At 39.5% G+C, this 21942-nt stretch overlaps 1 protein-coding gene across 5 annotated transcripts; it reads left to right on the top strand.

Annotated features, from left to right (window-relative positions):
- The first annotated feature begins 40 nt into the window (after nt 1–40).
- Rnf170 (ring finger protein 170) lies at nt 41–20917 on the top strand. Of its 5 annotated transcripts, none has more exons than XM_055593507.1 (8): nt 41–202; nt 1021–1141; nt 5162–5302; nt 7377–7452; nt 8475–8583; nt 13041–13114; nt 16393–16503; nt 18267–20917. In XM_055593507.1, exons 3-8 carry the CDS (start codon nt 5169–5171, stop codon nt 18534–18536), a joined length of 774 nt encoding a protein of 257 aa, XP_055449482.1. In that variant the 5' UTR covers nt 41–202; nt 1021–1141; nt 5162–5168; the 3' UTR covers nt 18537–20917. The 5 variants fall into 5 exon arrangements, with proteins under 5 accessions (XP_055449482.1, XP_055449481.1, XP_055449483.1 ...); XM_055593506.1 differs by having other exon boundaries at nt 1016–1141; XM_055593508.1 differs by lacking the exon at nt 41–202 and adding an exon at nt 242–550 and having other exon boundaries at nt 1016–1141.
- The last annotated feature ends 1025 nt before the right edge of the window (nt 20918–21942 follow it).

The following is a 21942-nucleotide window of genomic DNA, read 5'->3' as shown; positions in this document are numbered from 1 at the left end:
GGGGGGGCTGCGGTGGCGCGCCGGCGTTTCTCTCCGTGCGGCTCGCCCTCGCTGAAGCTCCGCACTGCGCGTGCGCCGACGCCGGCGCTCTCCCTTAAGAAGCCGCTCGTGCTCGCCCCGAGGAGGAGTAGCTAGGCAGTCCCCGGAAATGAACTCCGTTCTGTCACACCGACTGGCACGGTAGTTCCTTTGCCGCGGAGAGGTACGCGCCCCCTTCCCCGGCCGCGAGCCTGTGCCAGGCCACGCCTCCGCAGAGCCCCGCGCGGGGGCGCGGACGGCGGGGCCCGGCGCGGTGGGGCCGCGGGGCCGCGCTCCCCCGCGCGAGGGTGGGCTCCGCGAGCCGCCTTCCTCCCGGAAGCCTGCGCTCAGCCCCGAATCGAATCGCCCGAGCCGGCCCCGAGCCGCGGGGCGAAGGTGGAGCGGCTGACGTGGGCGCGTCTCGGTGGCCGAGGGCGGCTTTGGCCCGGCTGAGGGGAGCCACCCGTTCCTCCTTGGAGCCCCCTCTGCCACAAAACTTTACTCGAAGTGAGAGGTGGGCTCCAGCTCACCAGTGCGTAAGGACCCCGACTGTTCCCCAAGGCCTGTTTCTTGGGTTTGGAATTGGCTCCACTGAGGTGCATCCTTGTCCAAGTTTCGTGGGGTTTTTTGTTTTTTGTTTTTTTTTTCTTACAGACATTGTAGGGTTTCGTATTCGTTTTTAAGTGGTGTGCAAAACAGTGCGTGGGACGTACATGTTTGAGGAATATTAATAAAATGAATTGCCAGATTCCCCAGTTCTTCTGTCCTTATCATTTCTAGCCTGATATTTGTGACAGACACTGTATTGCTTTCTGTTTTAGCTTTGCCAGGTGAGTGTGCATGTAGTACAGTTTTGAACTTTTATGAATGGATCCATATTGTGGTTTCGGCTTTTAAATAATATTAAATTACCTGCAAAGTCCCATGATTGTCTAGTCTTCCATTGTATGAATACAACCTTGTGCCCACTCTACTGTTGATGTGCACTTTGTTCCAGTTTAGGGCGTCTCAGAACAATGCTATAATAAACATTCTTCTACCTGGACCTTAATGCAGAGGCATTGGCGGTTCCAAGATACGAGATACATGCTTTGGAGTCCTGGGAGAATTGCGGAGTCAAAAGGTATGCCAGTTTTGATTTGGAGAGCTTCGGAGGTTAACTTCCCAGGAAGTCACTCTGTTTTGCAGTTCCCGGAGCCCTTCCCTTTCCCGCCAGAAGCTGACCGCTTAGAATTGCCAAAAAGCATTGGTTTGGTTTTAGTTGGTTTTTGGCTTTTCATGTCAGGGGTTTCTCTGTGTAGCCCTGGCTGTTCTGGAACTCACTCTGAAGACCAGGTTGGCTTTAAACTCCGCCTTTTCTGCCTCCTTAGTTCGCCACCACGGCCTGCTGCGTTTATTGACAATTTTATCGACTACTGTTTAGTGATTACATATACTCGATCATTCTATAGATGCAAACAATCTTGGGCTGAGGATGTAGTGCTAGATTCATTACCGAGCAGACATCAAGGCCTGAGTTTAATCCTTGGTACCAAAAGTAAATAAACAATAAATCTTAGCTCATGCCTTCCCAGAGGCTTTTCTTGCAAACATTTTTCTTAGAGGAGCTGAAATACCTTTAGAAAGCCTGACTTTGAATCTCCTCTGCTTATGGCTTCTGTGTGGGTGCCTGTGGATCTTTGTCAGACTAGAGTTCCCACATTCCATACTAAAATGTTTCTGTAGAACTTGTGTCATCTTTCAGTGACTAAATCTTGTTAGGTAAGCAAATAGTGAGTATATGTTCCCTTGATCTGGGCTTTGTATTTGTCATGGAGACCGCAGGTGTTAGCTTTGCTGGAGAGACTCCTATCTGTATTGTAACCACCTTTAACTCCAGCTGCTCAGACTCAAGGCTTTGATACAGTATATCGAGTCTGCAAGTCCAAGGTGCTTTTATGCCAGAAGTAGCATTACTGATTTGTTTCGTGCTTCTAACTACCTTTCAGGATAGAAATTATATTAAGAATTCCTTGAAAGTAATTACAAAAGCCACATATGACCATCAAGTTGCTACTTGAACCTAGGGGCCGGGGTCACTTTTCCTTTGTTTAAGGTAAATTCTAGTAATTCTTACTTTTTCCGCTTTTCTCTCTGTGGGCCTGTCACCCCTACCCCTTTCCCTGACAGTGTTAGAAAAACACCCAAGGGAGGTGAGACCGAAGGGGGGAGGACTTTCCTGAGCTGTCTTTGTAGGCCTTACACTGGTTAGTTCTCAGCCACAACAGTCCTGAGTTCAGGGGAAGATGGTGCCATTCCATATGACAAATTTTGGATTTGGTTGTGAGTACACATGTCAAAAACAGGGGAACATGTCAGGGTTTGAGAGTGAAGCTAGAGTCCAGTTTCAAGGCAAAAAGCCAAACAGTGCTCAGGAAATGGTAGGCTCCTGCGTAGGCTCAGGGGGAACAGGCTGGGTAGTTGAGTAGGCTGTGTTGATAATAGGATTACAAGCCAAGCTGAAACTCCAGGGACAGCTGGGGAGTCCTTTGCTTGCTGCTCTTTGGTGCACACACCAGGTGTCGGCCATAGGTGGTAGTAGGGCTAGAGCATCCCAGTGGTAGGTGTCTGTTACTTTATTGGGTCCAGGTGAGAGTTAGACCTTCCTTGGTCTGGCATGTTGGGTAAGTTCTTGTCCATGGTTTCCTGGATATGACTTCAATGTCCTTGGACTTACACTTTTAAATTTAGTTCAGTAAACTAATAAGGTGCTCCCTGTCTACTTCCAGGAATAAGGCATTTATTAGTCTGTGCTGGGTGGCTGCTACCTGACTCATGGGGCTGTGTAAGGGGTCCACCCAATGGCTTCAGTTATCCCGTTTTCTCAAAATGGACTGTGTAAGGCATTGGAGAAATGAGTAATGATAGTAACTATAATGCTTTAGCTGATGCACTTGGCTTACAAAATACTGCTTTCGCTGATTTTTTTTTTTAAGACAGAGTTTCTTTACATAACCATGGCTGTCCTGGAACTTACGTTAGAACCAGCTGGCCCTCAAATCACAAAAATTTGCATGCTTCTACATCCTGAGTGCTGAAATTAAAGGCATGAACTACCATACCTGGCCTAATTTTTTGAGACGGGTCTCATGTAGCCTAGGCTGACCTCCAACTTCCGATGTAACCAACTTCTGAACCTCCTGTCTCTACCTTCCCAGTATGTCTACGTGGTGCTGGTAATGGAACCCAGAGCATTATGCATGCTAAGCAAGTACTCTGTACTAAGCTACATTCTCAGCTCTGGCCTTAGGACTTTGATCACAGCCATAGCATTTCTAATTTAAAAAGAGAGTACCGAATAAAGAAAAGGTCTTAACTGACTTCTGGCCTGTCATTAGATTATCTAAAATGCCCTCTTCCCTTAGCTTCAGCTGGCAGTTCATTTGGCTGTTTTTAAATGGAAATAAAAGTAGAGTGTAGGCTCTCTCTCTCTCCACTTTCTCCCCTTCTTTCTCCCCTTCCTCCCCCTCCCACCCTCCCTCTCTAGTTCCCTCTCTTTCCCTCCCTCCTTCCCTCTCCTTGTATCCTTGTATGTAGTTTCACAATGGGAATTTGAAACCTGTCCTTAAAAAGTTCCTGGTATATCAGGCTGGCACTCTATGTAAAGTTGATGAAACCTTCCCTTGAAACATTTCTTTCTTAGGTTTCTTCCACAAGAAGTAGTTTACTAGCAACTAAATCAGATCTATTTCAAGGGTATTGTTTTTTTCACACTGAGTATTTTCTTCTTAAGAGAGATTCATCAAATTGATAATTTTGGATAAAACTTTTTGAGACAGGGGCTTATGTGTCCTAAGCTAGTATCAGTTCTGTCTTGTTATATTGCCAGGTATAACCTTGAACTTGATCTTCCCATCTCTACCTTCCAAGTTCTGGGATTCCAGATGTGGGCCAGGTTATTTTGTGGTAGGGATTGAAACCCAATTTATGAATGTTGGGCAAGGACTCTGTCAACTGTGATAGATCCTCAGCCCTGGATAAAAGCTTTCTGTGCAATAATGTACATAAATGCAGAACTTTATTTATTATATATTTAATTGACTATTCCCATCATTTCCCTTTAGTGATGATATGAGCCTTTGAGCTTTACAGTTTTTTCACTAGGGGTTGGGGAGAATTACCTGTGATTGACCCACAATGTAGTTGGATTGTCTTCCCCCATACTTTAGTATTGTATCTATATATTGTATGGCTATACTGTACTTGTAGCATAGCTATCATTTTTCTTTAGAATTTGGGAAGGAGTTTGATGTCTTTTTTACTGTGTATACTGTCTCAATAAAGTGGATTCCTTTATTCCACATAGTTAAGGAATTTTGAACTGTAAGCTGAACTTCATTCAGGTTTGGCTAATAGTTTTCAAACTTGAAAATTTTCATTATTTCAAATGGTTTTAGTAGAAAGAGAAATGTCCTGTTGCCTAGATGAATTCTGCTTTTCAAATTACCAGTACTGTAAGTTGGTTAAGTCACTTGATCTGTGAACAGAGCATGTGCTGGGCAATATCATAGTACGTTAGCAGACTATGTTTTCTCTCTACATGCTAAGACAGAGGGGTGAGAGCTACCTGGAGACAACTTGATATTGTGTTAGAAAATAGCAACTGGGTAGGAGAACATCTTTTTCCTTAAAGGTGCTAAGCCTAAACAAAAGGAAGGTTTTGTTTTGATCACTTGGAACTCATGTAATCCAAACTGGCTTTGAACCTGAATGATCCTCCTGCCTTGGCCTCCATACAGGATACAAGATTACACTCAGTTTTATAAAATCCTGGAGAGCAAACTCAGTATTCTACCAACTGAACTACCTCTCCAGCCCTCCAGAAAAAGTATTATAAAAATTTTATTTTAAAAATATGTATATGGGTCATAGAGTAGTTGTTTTCCTTAAAGAAAATAGTATTTTGTCTCCCACAAATAATGATTCTGGCAAATTAAAAAACAAAACAACAAAAGAACCTCATTAGTAGGGGAACCTTAGGTGGAGTTGTACTTCATGGTACCTACTCTAAAGAGCATGCTGTAAGTATGATATATGTTAGCAGTAAGCCAGAGTTAACATTGCTTTTATTGATATTTTTCATTTTCACTTCTTCATGTTGTAGACCTGTAATGGCCAGATACTACAGTGAAGTTCAAAGTTTGCAACAGGATGATTCAGTTATAGAAGGAGTGAGTGATCAAGTACTTGTGGCAGTGGTGGTCAGTTTTGCTTTGATTGCTACTCTCCTTTATGCACTCTTCAGGTGAGACTAAAGGGAAATTATTTGAGGTACTGTGTATTTCTAAAGGTCAATGACTCTTTGATTCTTCCTAGTAATAGCTGGTCTCAGTGACTGTGTATATGTACTAAAATTTTATCTTCCATTGAGCTTTGACTGCTACTATATTTTTTCCTGACTTAACTTGGAATATTTAAATTCATAGTTTCCACTTTGACTAAAATATTAATATTTCCTTTGAAAGTATCTAGTTTAAAAAATTTTGTAATTGAATCTATCAGCTAGTTGGTGGTATGGATAATAATGCAAAATAGTTAAGTAGAAAAAGTGAGAGGAAAAAACAAACAAATAAACAAAAAGCCAAAAAAAAAAAACAAAAAAAAAACCAACCTCAGTACTGCTCTCTTGGCCTAATGCCATTCTTTTATACAGGATACAAGATTACACTCAGTTTTATAAAACCCTGGAGAGCAAACCAGAACTTTGTGTATGGTAGGCAAGTATTCTACCAACTGAACTACCTCTCCAGCCCTCCAGAAAAGCTGCCAACTTCTTGCTTCTGATTTTTCCATTGCACTTTTTAAGTGGTATGTTCTTGTCTTAGTTTGCTTTCTGTTACTATGATAAAGGCCATGATCAAAAGCAACTTAGGGGGAAAGGGTCTCTTTCTAATTGCAGCCCTCAGGTTGTACTCCATCAGGAGAGGAACTCGGGGCAGGAACTGAGGCAGAGGCCATGGAGCAGTACTGCTTACTGGCTTGCTCCGCATGGCTTGCTTAGCTATCTTTCTTTACCATCCAGGACTACCTGCCCAGGGTGGCTTGACCCCCAGTGAATTGAACATCAACTACTAATTTGAAAAAAATAATGTCATAGACTTTTCTACTGGCCAGTCTTATAGAGACATTTTCTCAGTTACGATTCTCTCTTGGATATATCTACGCTCTGTCAGGTTGACAAGAGCCAGTATGATCAGTTGTCTTGGTGTTTTTACATACATAATTTTAAACTTCTGATGCCTTCCCTTTTCCTTAAACATGAAAAATTAGGAGAAATACCTAATTAGATGTGGAAAAATGTTCAGATATATAATATGTAGAGCTATCTAACTGTGTAACCTAGAGAAACTATATGAAAGAAGTGTGTTAAGTGTTCTATATATTACTTACTTGCTTGCAATAAATTCCTGAGATACCAGCATCTGGATTTTATCATTTGCCATTTAAACCTGAAGTCAACTGATAATCACAGATTTGGGAGGAAGCTGTCACAGAGTAGTCTAGAATGCACGATCCTTGAAATTATGCTTAAGTTATGCTTAAGTTACATTGAGTCACCAGTACTTTTTCTTTCTTTAAATTAAAAAAAATCAACTTAAGTATTTAATTTATATATATATACATATACTTATATGTATATATGAGTGTTCCATCTGCATGTATGCCTGAATGCCAGAAGAGGGCATCAGATCTCATTATAGATAGTTATGAGCCATCATGTAGTTGCTGGGAACTGAACTCAGGACCCCTGGAAGAACAGTCAGTGCTCTTAACCACTGAACCATCTCTCCAGATCCTATGTAGTTCTTTTCCTAAAACTGAAAAAAAAAAAAAAAAAAAAAAAAAAAGCAAAGCTATTTATTGAGCCAGGATGATGGGATGGGTCAGTGGGTGAACACATTTGCCATACCTGATGGCTTAAGTTCAGTCCCAGAATCCACATGGTGAGAAGCGACTCCTATAAGTTATGCTCTGATCTCCACACATGTGCCATAGAACACCCACCATACACATGTGTACACCACGTACAAAACAAATGAATTTAAAAAATTTAAATTATTAATGGGGCTGGGGGATACCTGCCATGATATGCACGTGGAAGTCAGAGGACAACTTGGCAGAGTTAGTTCTCTGCATTTGCCTTGACATGGGTTCTGGGGATCTCAGTCAGGTCATTAGGCTTGCACAGCAAGTGCCTGCATCCACAGAGCCATCTCATCAACCTGTGGTTATCTGGAGTTCATGTCAAAAATTAGACTAATAAAGCAGTTGGGTTTATCTGATGATTGTTGCAAATTTTATTCCATTCTTTTCAATAGAAATGTACAGCAGAACATTCATCCAGAAAACCAAGAGCTAGTCAGGGTGCTTCGAGAACAACTTCAAACAGAACAGGTATGGTTATGTAGTGTGTATATTTATATAAGGGGATGTTATAATTTCCATTTATATGCAGTGGTGAGAAGACATTAGAAAATAAGAAACATCAGCTTCTTTACTCCTTACATTACATTATCTTGTTCTTCAGATTAAGCACATTTTCTTCTTTTGTGGGAGTTAGAAGGACACTAAGGCAGTCTGATGTATTCCAGTCTGGCCTGGGACTTGCTGGTGGCTGAGGATCTTGAACTCCTGATCTTGCTGTCTTTACCTCTTTCTTAGCTACTTTTCTATTGCTGTGAAGAGACCAAGGCAACTTATAAAAGAAAGCATTTAATTGGGGGCTTACTTATTGTTTCAGAGTATTAGTTCATTATCATCATGGTGGGGAGCAGCAGCAGGCAGGCTCTGGAGCAAGAGTTGAGAGCTTACATCTTATCCATATATTAGAGGCAGAGTGAGAGCGATTGGGACTGGGTTGGGCTTTTGGAACCTCAAACCCTCAGTGACAACAAGGCCAAGTCTCCTAATCTTTCCCCAAACAGTTCCACCAGCTAGAGGCCTAGCATTCAAATTTATTTGGAAGAGTCCATGGGGGTTATTCTCATTCAAACCATCATACCTCCCAAGTGCTGGAACTACTGGCAAGACTACCAAACCCAGCAGCAATGACCAGTCTTAATCTGTACAGATATATGTGTGGTTTTTATTAAATTACTCTAAAAGAGAACAATTTTTATGTTTGTTGTTTATATAAAAATAATTATGCACTTGACCTTAACTGAAATGAAGTAGAAACTTTTTTTTTCTTTTCTCTCTTTTACTCTTGTTGTTTTTGTTTGAGACATAATCACAAAGTTCTGGCTGGCTTGGAACTTGATATGTAGACCGAGATGGCCTCAAATTCATAGAGACATACTTGTCAAATTGTATTTAAGAAGAAAGGTAGAGGCCATGTAGTTTAAATAAAACACTTGTTAAACTATTGTATATGTGTGATTTCTGTTTTGAGAGATGTGTCTGTGTCCTTTCACCAGGATGCCCCTGCTCCTGCTCGACAGCAGTTCTACACTGAAATGTACTGTCCAATCTGCTTACATCAAGCCTCCTTTCCCGTTGAAACAAACTGTGGACATCTCTTCTGTGGTAAGCAAACAGTATCATACTTGGTTAAAGTGACTAACTCAAGCAAGACCTGTGTGAATGGCTATTGGGCAGGATTGCTAATTTTCTTTTTATCACCTCTATTTTCTGAGAGAAGTAGGTTGCTTCTGATGTCCTGCCCTAGTTGCCATCCACATAATAGTATATTATTCAGATGCTAAATATAGTAAGGTCTGAGGATGTATCTCAGTTGGTAAAGTGTCTGCCTACCATGCACAAGCCTCGGGCTTGATCCCCAGGATCGTGTAAGTCAGGCATGATGGTGTATGCCTGAATCCTAGTAGTTAGTGGAAGGAGGAGGATCAAGAGTTCAAAGTCATCCTCAGATAGAGAACAAGTTCAAGACCAGTTTGGGTTACATGAGACCTAGTCTCCCACCCAAAAAGTATGTTCCTGTGTATGTGTGGTTGTGAATGCACACACAAACAGGTACTAAATCATAATTTATTTTCTATTTAGTGTGTTAGTGTTTGTGGGTTCCAAGCTTTAAAAAAGAAAACTCAATAAGCTTCTAGATCATTAGCAATGTGTTTCTTGCAAGAGTAGTCCAAGTTTACAGGTAACATTATGGGTCCACTGAGTCCTTCTTCAAATTTTGTCAGTTTTGTTATGCAAACTTTGAATGGCAAGATTATTGTCTCCAGAACTAAGTCACAAAACCCTACAGCCTGTCTTTAGTCTTTCTTGTGACCTTAAGGAGTTGGAAACAGAATGAGAAACCTAGAACACATGCTAACCATGCATGCAACTTCAGTAAGGTTTTGTTTTTGTTTTGTCCACATATTTAACATAAGAGAGAACACTGACTTATCTGTTGATATTTATTATCTACCTTTTCCAAGGGAGGACAGTTCTTCTCTCCAGAACTTTTTCCAGCCCTTCCCTGAGCTCTACTAATGATCTTTCAGCTTTTCTCTTTTTTATTTGTTGTTTTGGTGGTCAGGTGTCATGGTATGTGCATAGATGTTAAAGGATGAATCTGGTGTGATGCCTTGCCTCCTGCCTGGAGATAGGGTTTCTCATTTACTCCTGTATATGCCAAGCTACCTAGCCTACAAGCTCCTGTCTCTGCCTCCCTTCTTTAAAGCACTGAGATATAGATATGTGCTACTGCATCCACCCTTACGTGGTTTCTAGGGATCGGTCCTCAAGATTGCACAGCAAATGCTTTGTTCACCGAGGCATCTGCCCAGCCAGTTTCAGTCTTTTTATTGGGTTTTGGAAATGCTGAGGAATAGCAGAATAATACAAGATCAGATGGGGGAAGGAAGTTAATGGCCTTCAGAGAAACAGAAATCTTCCTGCTCTCAAACCTGTGGCAGGTATTCCCAATACATCTGACCTTCCTTGCTCCCGAATCTAGACATAACCTTAATCATCCTCTAGGCAGGTGTTGGCAGTTTGTGAGGCTTGGCAGGCAAAATGAACTTATTTGCCAACTCAGGCTTTGCTAATTCACTGAGTGGATAATCCTGTCAATTGAAAGATGGTTGTATTGTGTTCTTGCTTTTACCTTTGGGTCTGAGGTAATAGGGTAGATTGCTGCTGATATCCTGCTCTACTTGTTAGGTACGTTTTTCTTTTGAGGTGGGGCTCATGTATCCTAAATTGGCCTCAAATGTGCTATGTAGCCCAGGATGACCTTGAACTTCTGATCCACATTATCTTCCAGGTGCTGAGATTTCAGGCATGCACTATGCCTAGTTTGTGAGCCGAGGAGGATTGATAACCCAAGGCCTTGTGCATGCTAAGCTACCCCTCTACCAACTAAGCCATATCACATACATTTTTTTATTTATTAAAATCAAAAGTAAAAAACTTGCTTTGCAATTTCTCAAAAAATGTTCTCTGGACAGTAGATCTAATACCACATATATCAAGAGCTTTTATTTCAGTAATTCTTTCATGTTGTTACCTCTTCTCCATTACGGTAAACAGAATAATATCAACAGAATCACCTTATTTACATCTATAATTTACATTATTTAACACTGTCACGCCTGTGAGATTTTGTTCTCATTTTTCAGTTAAATAGATTCAGAGAGATTGTGACCCAGATGAAAGTTCAGTCATCTCTGGCAGCAGATGATACTTTAGTATCTTTTTTTTTTTTTTTCCTGTGGAGGGAGAAAATTGAATAAGAAAGTATCAAGCATCTAATAGCAGATGAACTGCAGCATTTAATCTGCTGAGTCATAGTTTTTCAGTGAAGACAAATGGAGTTACATAATTTTCAAAATAAGGACACCCACACCCTAGTTTGAGGAAAAGGTACTTCAGATTAATGAGTGTAGTTATCTGTCAGAGTAGGCTGAATTTTTGGGTGAAAACCTCACAGATAAAGCAAAGACATGTTATCAGATGAAAATAATAGCACTAACAGATTAATTTCTTTCTTTTTGTGTACGTATGCATGTGTATATGCACATGTACACATACTTGTATGTGTACAGGTTCATGTATCTGTGTGGGCACACGTGTGCATGTATGTGAGGTCAGAAGTTGAGTTTGTATTGGTGTTTGTTTGTTTGTTTGTTTTTTGAGACAGGGTCTCTCAGTTAATGTAGTGCTGTCCTGAAACTCACTCTGTAGATCAGGCTGGCCTAAACCCACAGAGATGCTCCTGCCTCTGCCAACCTAGTGCTGACATTGACTCCTCTTCATCCAACATTGCACAGTTTAAGAGCTGGCATCTTCTGACTGGTTTGAGTGAGTCACTTTGGCTTCCACAATTGGACTGCTAGTGCTTCTAAGTTCTGGCCTAGAGCACTGCGCTGGGCGCAGACCAGTTAGTAGAGCACTTGCCTCGAGTATGTGGAGCCCTAAAATCCCTTCATGTTACTGCATTGAAGCGACGTGTTTATCTACTGAGTATAAATTCAATAAAATAAAATTTCTTCCTTCAGGCAGGGTTGCCATCTTTGGTTATTTTGTTGTTCATGAATGTCTTTGTGTGTGTGTTCATTTGAGTGTTTGGGGAAGCGCATGTCACCCTCAGGTGTTTCCTCAGGATACCGTCTACCTTTCCTTTTTTCTTTTGTGTGGGGGGTGGTGGGATGCATGTGGTGGTGTCCTCAGTTACCTACTGTTGAGATGCAGACTCTCCCTCAACCTGGAGCCTGCTCGTTTGGCCATTCTGGCCCTCGTGGCCCAGGGATCTTCATATTGCCATCTTTTTTGCTTTGGAATCACAGGCACAAAGTGATTTAAACAGCCTCAATAACAAATGAACATGGAGCTGGGCGTGGTGTTACACACCTTTAGTCCTAGCACTTGGGAGGCAGATCTCTGCAAGCTTGAGCCTAACATGGTCTACACACAGAGAAACCCTGTCTTAAAAAAAAAAAAAAAAAAAAAAAAAGAACATTCGTGCTGGGGTCCTAATCCTTGCTCTGACATTACATACTCAGCCAACTCCCCAGGCCTAGCCTTTTCTCTTTTATGAGGAGGGGAGCATCCACTTACTATCATGGAGCTTGCCAGGTTGGCTAGGCTGATTGGCCAGTGAGCCCCCGGGACCCACCTTTCTTTGCCTCCCCAGTGCTGGGATCATATGTGTGTGCCACCATGTCCAAATATCTTCCATTGGTTCTTGGGAACTTCCTGAGGTCCTCATGTTTGTACAGCTAAGACTTTATTAATTGAGCCTCGTCCCCATCCTCATGAACATCACCTACAACAAGAACTTCAGATATTAAGCTAGGATATACATTTTATCAAGGAAACCCAATACTTCAGTAATTTGGTGTTCAGTTTTTGGAGTGGCAGGCCGGAAAGATCTCATGTGGCCTAGGGTGGTCTTGAACCTGCTGTGTAGTTAAAGTTGATCTTAAACTCCTGGCTCTCATCAGCCTCCCAAGTGAAAGGATTATAGCCACCACTCCTCCTTTAATCCTTTCTAATCCTTTGTTGTTGTTGAGACAGGGTCTCACTAGGTAGCCCAAGGTGCCCACTAACTTGAACTCCAGGTGTATGTGCTTCCCAAGTGCTAGGAGTGTAGGCATGTGTCTACACCTTGCTGGTTCATGAACTCAAAAAAAAAAAAAGGATTCTTTAAATACATCAAATTTGGACCAAAAATTATCTGACAGTTTGTCATATTTAACATCATCTTTATTTTACATAGGGAACTATTTCTATGAGGCCTCAGTCACTGAGGTGATTAATATTTGCTTTTTATTATATAAAAATGTCCACTGCTTAATTAGTAGCTGAACTAATTGCTTTTTTATATGTTTGCAAATATTGTCAGATTTTAATTTACCTGAAGATTTAGCTGAATGAAGTAACATTTTTTTCAAGGAATATTTAATAAACGATGTAGATAAACAGTATAATAAAACAATGTTTTAAGGAAGATAATGGTATCAGACAGTTGAAACTTGACCATCATATAAGGACTTTAAAGCTTCATTGTTGATGTTTTCATACTCCACTAGGTTCCTGCATAATTGCATACTGGCGATATGGGTCCTGGCTTGGTGCAATCAGTTGTCCTATCTGTAGACAAACGGTAATGTTCTCTCTCTCTCTCTCTCTCTATGTGTATATATATATATATATATATATATATATGTGTGTGTGTGTGCATATAAATCACTTATCTCATTTCACAAATATTAGGATTTTTGTTTAAAAATATTTTATTTTGTGTGTATATACCTGAGTGTATGTATGTGCAGCCTGTGTGTGCAGAACTCCATAGAGGTCAGAAGAAGGCATTGGATCCCTCAAACTGAAGTTATGAATGACTATGAGCTACCATATTGGTGCTGAGAACTGAACCCTGGTCATCTGCAAGAGCAGTAAGCATTCTTAACCACTGAGCCATCTCACTTGCCCAGTATTAGCAGCTTTAAATTTAAATTGAGGTTTTTTTTTCAGCCAAACTTCATTTTTATCTACTTTGTCTGTGACTTCAGTAATTTTTTTAAAAATACATTTTAAAAAGTCATTAAGGTATCATAAAAAAGGAATTCTATTTGAAATCCTACAGTTGTAGTGAAAATCAAGTGATAACTGAGCTTGTCCTAATTCCTAAGTCTTTGTTGTATGACCAGCAAAGGAATAAATTAACAAAATAAACACTTGGCAGATAGCATCCCCTGCATACTGTTCTCCCTTTTTAAAATATTTAAATTGCTCCATTTACTTTGAACTTTAATAATGAAACCTCACAGGTATTCTTACAGTATGTATATCCTTTGTTCTAGCTATCATTTCCCCATTACTGTTAGAGCAGGAAAGCCAGATTTTCTTGTTTCCTTTTTATATCTGTAGTCCCCAACTCTACTTCATTCATTCTTTATTTTTTCTCACATGGTTAGAAGAAAAGTTGGTTTTTCCCCCTCACATTGTTTCTATGGCTAATTTGATCTGTGACGTAGGCAGTCAATTTGCCATAAGCAAATTGCCAGTAGTTCTTACCTTTAGCCAGAAACATAGAGGCCGTGTAGTGTATCTTAAACTGTAAAATGAGTTTCACCATGTCTTAGCCAGTGTTCTGCTGCTGTGAATAGACACCATGACCATGGCAACACTTATAAAGGAAATTTTAATTGGGCCTTGCTTACAGTTTCAGAGGTTTAGTCCATTATCATCATAGCAGAGGTCAAGCAGGCAGACATGGTGCTGGAAAAGGACCTGAGTTCTACATCTTGATCTGCAGGCAGCAGAAGAGAGATACACTGGACCTGGCTTGAACATTTGAAACCCCAAAGCCCAATCCCCAGTGACATACTTCTTCCATCAAGGGCACACCTCCTAATCCCTGTCAAGTAGTACTACTCCCTAATAACCAAGTATTCAAACATGAGCCTATGGGGGCCATTCCTATTCAGACCACCACATACTACTCAGCCCCCCTTTTTAACTTTACCCATGACTTTCCTAAAGTGTGTGTTTGTTGTACGGAAAACTGACTAGGGATTAGTAAGGTTATGAAGGTATCTTAGTGGGATAGCCATTGCGCACATAATTGTAGTCATTCAACCTGGAAGCAAGACAGTAGAAAGTGCTGCTGTATCTCCACACACAGGATGCTGTCTCTGACTAGAGCTCACTTGTCACTCCCCTCTGTACGTTAGCTTTCCAAGCTCTCACAGCAAGATTTCAAGACTATTCCTTATTCTTCAGGCTTGGGAGGCATCCCAGGGAAAAGTTCATTTTTGATACCACCTGCAGTGCCATATAACATGCTGTGTAACAAGCTGGCCTCCCTGTTTCTCTTGTAGATCTTAAGCCATTTGTGGAGAAGCTGTGTCATCTTTCTTTCTGTGTGCATACCACCAGCACTGCCTGCCTCACAGTAGATGCTCAGTATTTACTGCAGGATTACATTCATTCATTTGTTTGTTTGTAGACAAGGTCTCACTATGCTGCCCTGAAACTTACTGTGTGAACCAGGCCTTGAACTCACAGAGATCTGGCAGCCTATGTCTCACAAGTGCTGAGATAAAGGTGTGCACCACCATTATTTGCAAGACTGCATTAAAAAAAAAATTCAAGCTCTTAAAACTTACATTAGCTTTTAGAAAAGAGCAGTTACAAGAAGGAAAAGGCCATGGATCATGATTAAATCTCTTAAGATTTGATTTGACTGTCCTGACATTTAAGGGCTAATCTTGCTGGAGACTTAAAATTATTACTTTATTTTTAGAGACATTTTTATTAACAGCTCTGTGAAGGAGTGGATGACTGACTGTGTCTGCTGTTCATTTAGTTACTTCTTCATTTAACTGCTTGGAAAATATCTGATTAGTGGTTTTCTTGACTTGAGGAAGAATAAAAACATGTAGAATGATTCAAAACTAAACCTGTTTTAAGATTTATTTATGTACTATGTCTGCATGTACATCTATAAGTCAGAAGGAGGCACTAGATCCCATTATAGAAAGTTATGAGCCACTCTGTACTTGCTGGGAATTGAACTTAGAACCTTTGGAAAAGCAGCCAGTGTTCTTACCCACTAAGCCATCTCTCCAGCCCACTAAACCTGTTTTTAGTCCCTTCCATTTTATCTCATTATATTTAACAGTGATTATTTTTTATAGGTTGTTCTGAGCTACACATATTTTTCAAACCCCCTGTATTGACCTGAGGCAACTGTGTGCCATTTGTACCATAGTCATATAAGTAACAAGACTAATTAATCTTTGTTCTGTGACAGTACCAAGACTTCTATCTGCTTATTACAAAAGAGATTGGTGTTTCAGAGAGTCAGGCCATATACTATTGTAATTTTTGTATTATGATAGCATTCAAAGATATATCAAATGTGAGTAAAAATTAGTCATTCAGAAATGCTTAATTTTTCTCTGAAAAATAATAGCTGTCCTAGAATCTCTCTGTAGACCACGCTGGCCTCAAACTCACAGAGATCTGCCTGCCTCTACCTCCCCAAGTGCCAGAATTACCATTGTGAACCAGTGTGCCCTGCTAGGTTTATATTTTTAATGTCACTTTGTTACTGAAGGTTTTCCTATCATCCTTTTATCTCTATATGTTTTTCTAGAGAACTATGGGATTTAGCCCCTGATATGGACAGGAAAATATTAAGAGTTAAGTGTTTAGATATGGAACCAATTTTATCTTGGAGGAATTATAAATTACATTTTATATTACATTTTACTGTAAGGCAGTAATTACTTACTTGTCCCCCCATGTTGCCTTTATTCAAAGGAGTGAATGAATACACATTCAGAAGCTTTTCTCATTCTCTTGAACAACACAAAATGAAAAAATAGTAATAATGGTGCAGAAGGTGTAACAGCTTTTTCCTGTAATACACAGGTAACTCTACTACTAACAGTATTTGGTGAAGATGATCAGTCTCAGGATGTTATAAGATTGCGTCAAGATGTTAATGATTATAACCGGAGATTCTCAGGGCAGCCTAGATCTGTAAGTAATGTTATAGCAAAGTCAGAGAGAGCCTTTATACTTCTTTCTGTAAACTAAGATTTATCAGCTAGCTCTTGGACTATGTTAAGTCTTATTATGTGTTCTGGACCAAGTTTAAACTGTCTTCATTGTCAATCACTAGCTTTCCCTGTGGCCAGAATTTTTTATTTTTGAGACAGGGTCTCAATATTTAGCCCTGGCTTGTTTGGAACTTGATATATAGACTAGGCTAGCCTTGAAATCACAGAAGTCTACTAGACACTGCCTCCCAAGTACTGGGATTAAAGGCATGTGCCACCTTTGCTGTTTTTGACCTACCACTAAAAAGAAAAACAAATGTTAAAGGCTGTTTTTATTTATATGTACGTGTGCTTGATGTTGTTTGTGCACCACATGCTGTAGGTGTCCATGGAAACTTGAAGAGGGTATCAGAACCTCTAGAACTGGAGTGTCGATTGTGAGCCACCTAATGTGGGTGTTGGAATCTGAACCTAGGTCCTGTAGCAAGTGCTTGATAGCAAGTGCTCCTAATCTCAGAGCCATCTCGCCAACCCCAGGGTATTTATTTATTTAATCCTCTAGGGACAGCTATAGAATGTGGTAACCCTCTGATCTGCATATGTGTGCACACATGTTAGTATGTTTTTAATGTATAATAACCAAGCCTGGTGGAGCAGACATGTAATCCCAGGTAGTTGGGAAGCTGGGGCAGAAGGATCACAAATCCAAGGCCAGTGTTAGCAACTTGATGAGATGTTCTCTGAATAAAAAATTAAAGGAGATCTAGGGATATAGCTCAGACTAGAACACTTGCCTACCAGTGCCCTAGGTTCAATCCCCGTTGTTATAAAACTTTCACGTAGTCTGACCTTTTATTATTTTTTTATTATTATTACATAGGCCTTTTCTGTCCAGTATATCTTTTTTTCTTAGTAATTCTGAGTAATTAAATACTCAGTTGTTAAATTATCTCTAGCTTGTTAGGAAATTGTACCCCAAGGTACCATGTTCCACAAGGTCACTTCATCTGATAATTGGTTACTTTTGAGTTCAACCCAGATATATCGTGATAGTAAATCTGAGATTTGGGAACAATTCTCAGACTGTAAGCATGCATATATTTATATTAATATTTTTCTTTTGAGACAGGGTCTCATTCTGTAGCCTAGGCTGGCCTTGAGCTATTGTTGATCCTCCTGCCTTTCATCCTTCTGATCCTGGGAATTACAGGTGTAAGTCAACATTTCTGGCCTATAGTTTCTTGGCTTATTTTGTTAAATCAGATTATTGATAACTTGAGTTTTGCATGACGTTAGCTGAAATGCTTGAGACCAGAGTTTCCAGATTTCAAAGAATTTGCATCGATTTTACAAGTAGAGCCTCCCAAATTTGGAAATCATAAATTTGACATGTTCTGAAATCCAAAACTTTTTGGCTAAAAAGCTTTAGACTTTAGAATCTTTCGTGTTTTAGAACACTTCAAAATTCTGTAGTATTTCAAGTATCAGACTTTGAGATAATGTTTTCATCTATGTTTCACATTTTAAGCATGTTTTCAGTTGTCCATAAGACCTGCTTTATAAAGACCTGTTTTATAAAAATCTAGTAAGTAAATTATTTTTAAATAAAAATGCATAGTTGGAAAGTGTGATATTAAGTGTGTAATACACCTCAATTCATCTTAGCTGAATCTGTAAATTGTATAAAATTAATTTGATATCCTAGATGTTAAATTGTGGTACTTGTACTTGTTTTTCCTCCAGATTATAGAAAGAATCATGGACCTCCCTACCTTGCTGAGACATGCGTTCAGGGAAGTTTTTTCAGTTGGGGGTCTCTTCTGGATGTTCCGCATTCGGATAATGCTTTGTTTAATGGGAGCTTTTTTCTATCTAATATCACCTCTAGATTTTGTACCTGAAGCCTTGTTTGGAATTTTGGGCTTTCTAGATGACTTCTTTGTTATCTTTTTGTTGCTTATCTACATCTCTATTATGTATCGAGAAGTGATAACCCAAAGACTAACTAGATGAAAAAAATTAGTTTATTAGAATATCTGAGCTTATATATAAAATCAAACAAAAGGATCCATGGCAGTATCAATCACCCAAACATTATTTTACACGCTTAACACATTTGGTTATCATTTGACAAATGACTAGCAATATACAACTGGAATTTTTACATACTGCAGGTTCTAATGTCAAGATCAGATTTACAGTGATTTACAGTTTTATCTCAATTCTGTGTTTTCTGTAAAAAAAAAAAAAAAGTATGAAACAAATTGAAAAGGGATACTTTGCTGTTTTCTTTTTCTCCAGATTACTTAGCTTAGATACTTAGTCCAATCTTGCTGAATGTACAGATCATCCTCAGTGGATAACTATACAATAATAGAGAACTTTGAAACTTATCTAAATATTTTTTGTTAAAGTAAAATATTGTATGATACTAGGGAAAAGTCAGTGTCTCAGTGTTTGCCAAGCTTTGTGGACTGGGAGCAGCTCTGTTTTTTCATTTTTGTATAATTCTTTGTGATCAACTGAAAATGAAAGAAACTTGAACCTCATGATTTGACTACAGTTCAGTCTGTAGAATACTTTAATCAACAGGAGAATTAACAAAGTGAAAATCATGCATCTCCAGGAGGCACCTTTGACATTCAGTTATGACATTTAACCGAGTTTTGGCCTTTTTATATAAATATAAAGTAACCTGTAGCCAGCTGTGGTGGCTTTATACTTGTAATTTCTGCATTCAGGAAGCTGAGGTAGAAGACTGCTGCAAGTTCAAGGTCTGCCTAGGCTATATGAGTTCCAGGTCAGGTTGAGCTACAGAGAGAGGTCCTGCTCAAACCAAAAACAGGGCAGCGAGTAAAGGTGCTTGCTGCCAAGCCTGTCTATCTGGGTTTGAACCCTGGGTCCCACATAGTGGAAAAACGGAACAGATTCTGCAAGTTGTCCTCCGGTCTTCACATGTGCATTGTGACCCATATGTGTGCACAACACATTCAAAGTAAATAAAATTCAAGTAAAAGAACATAAAAATAGCTTGGAAAGAGAATTTTTTTTCTAGGAACCTAAGTAATATTGCAGACAAGTAGTAGTTTAATACATTTTTGAGGAAACAGGTTCTTTGTTTCAGTTAGCATTAGTCAGGGTGTTTAGGAATGTACTAAGAACAGTATTAGATTTTACAAACTATGAGTTAACTCTTCCAACAAAATGAAAACATCTGATTAGTTGTTTGTTGACCTGAAATGCAAAATATTATCTTGTAGGTGGCAATATTTGGCTCAGATTCATCATGTTTTGGGCAGAATGAACAAAAATAGTGAGGTTTGTTTACTATTTTTGTTTTTTTGATGGCCATGACACAAGAACATAAGGTCTGTAGGTTTTTGTTTGAGAAGAGTGAGTACTGTAAGCATAAGATTCTCACTCCAGCTGGCACTGCTTACTTGTGAGCAACTGGACATAGTGTGAGGTGACACCTAGAAGGTCTGTTGTCATCTGAAATTATTGCCATTCAGCCTCAGGGTGTGAATTTAGGGACAGAGGCTAACGTGTGTCACATTCCCAAATTTATCAGGTTAGCTGCCAAATAATGAGATTCTGAATGTAAAGTTGTTTCCTAACTTAGACTTACAACAAAGATGCTGTCTGCCATTTAAAAAACAAGACAACCCTTTGCAACAGTGTTTACATACAACATGGTCAATGCAGTTTGTCATCATTTTTCTTTTTGTCCTTAGAAAATTTTATAAGGAAGGTGGGGTATCAACGGCTTCCTGTTTCAGAGATGAAACCTTCATCCTATGGATGAAAGATTTTTGTTTTATTTCCTTACTTAATGGAACTAGTGATATTTAGGTAGTCTGAAAGCTAGTCTGAGGAGAAGCAGAAGGGAACTGGAATTCTTTGGAGTCAGGGTTTCATAACACATTATTCTTTCACTGGAACAGTCTTGGTGCTTCTAAGCAGAAAGCTTGGGAAGGACTTCATCAGCCTTGAGTGTGCACATCCAAATCAGGTGAGAGTGGCACACACCTTAGAGAGTCAAGGCCATTTGTCACCAGCTTGGGAAGTGTTGAGTAGGAGGAGCTCCTTACCAGCCTGGGAAAACACTTTCCATCTTTTAAAAATGCAGTGTGGGCTATAGACAGTGTGACTTTCTGAAATGATTTTACTTTCTGTGCATGTGTTCTGTTCCAAGTGTCACAGTCCTGCACTCTTTGGACTTACTACTAATACTCTGGGAAGAGATGTAGAAAAGTTTGTAACTACAAAACCACTGTATGGCTGAAGTCTTACTAAACCAGATGGAACATACTGTTATCTCAGAGTTTGGCATCTCCTATTCCCTCATCTTTATTGATCATTAACAATAAATGCAAAAACAGTTTGAGAAAGTATTTAAAGCAAGTAGAGTTAGTCTGTTTTAAACAGTAATACTTTTGTATTCAGAGGTCATACAAATCAAAGTAACAATTTGATTTTTTTTTTTAAACAACAAAAGTAACTATCACAAAAGAGATGGTATGAGCTCAGGAACAAACAATAATTTGAGCAGCTCTGTGGGGCACGAGAAGGGAAACTGTTAGGTTAATAACTCACTAGAATAGGGGTTTCTGCACCCACCGTTCTCAGTGTTTTAGAAGCCAGCAGGCTTCCTGAGTCCCATGGCTGTGCAGATGCCTGACTCAGAGTTTATGAGGTGATCAGAGGCTTCTTGCAAATTTTGTGATTTGGAGAGGTTGAGCATTTATTCTTTGGAATAAAAATAGTATATCTAAAAAATTTTAATGTGTTATGGTTTCTATTTGTTTACTTGAAAATTTACAAATCTTGAAAGACCACTGACTGAATATACTGTGGCTTTTAAAATACTTTGCATATTAATATTTTAACTCTTTACTATAGTCCATACATTGTGCATTTGTTTTTGTACATATACGTCCCTTTACAGAGCTATGTGCAAAATAACATATGCTTTATGGTAATTTATTTACTCAGTGTTAATTTTGGCTCACTGTTTTTTTGATTTACACTGCAGCTCAACTCAGTATTTATAATGAACTACAGAAGGGGAATTTTTCCCTTTTTCATCTTTATAGGGTAGACTGTGAATTTTTACACATTTCTACATTGTACATTGATTGACTTAGGAGACGAACATTATCCATCAGAATCCAGAAAGTCTAGGTCTGGTGTGAGCACAGGATAGACCTGTGACTGAAGAAATTAATCAGTGGTTAAGAGCACTGCTCTCTTCTAGAGGACCCAGGTTCAGTTCCCACATAGTATGCTCACAACCCTCTGTAACTCCAGTCCCAGACTGTGTGATGCTCTCTTCTGGCTTGTGTGGGTACACAGACATACATCAAGTCAAAACTCTCTACATATAAAAATAATTTTTAAAATTAAGAAATAAAAAAAA

This window comes from Psammomys obesus, unplaced genomic scaffold (genome assembly GCF_907164565.1).
Source record: "Psammomys obesus unplaced genomic scaffold, mPsaObe1.curated_primary_1811, whole genome shotgun sequence".
Taxonomy (NCBI): Eukaryota; Metazoa; Chordata; class Mammalia; order Rodentia; family Muridae; genus Psammomys; species Psammomys obesus.
Note: the sequence above shows the minus strand (reverse complement) of the source record. Positions and strands in the feature narration are given on the sequence as shown.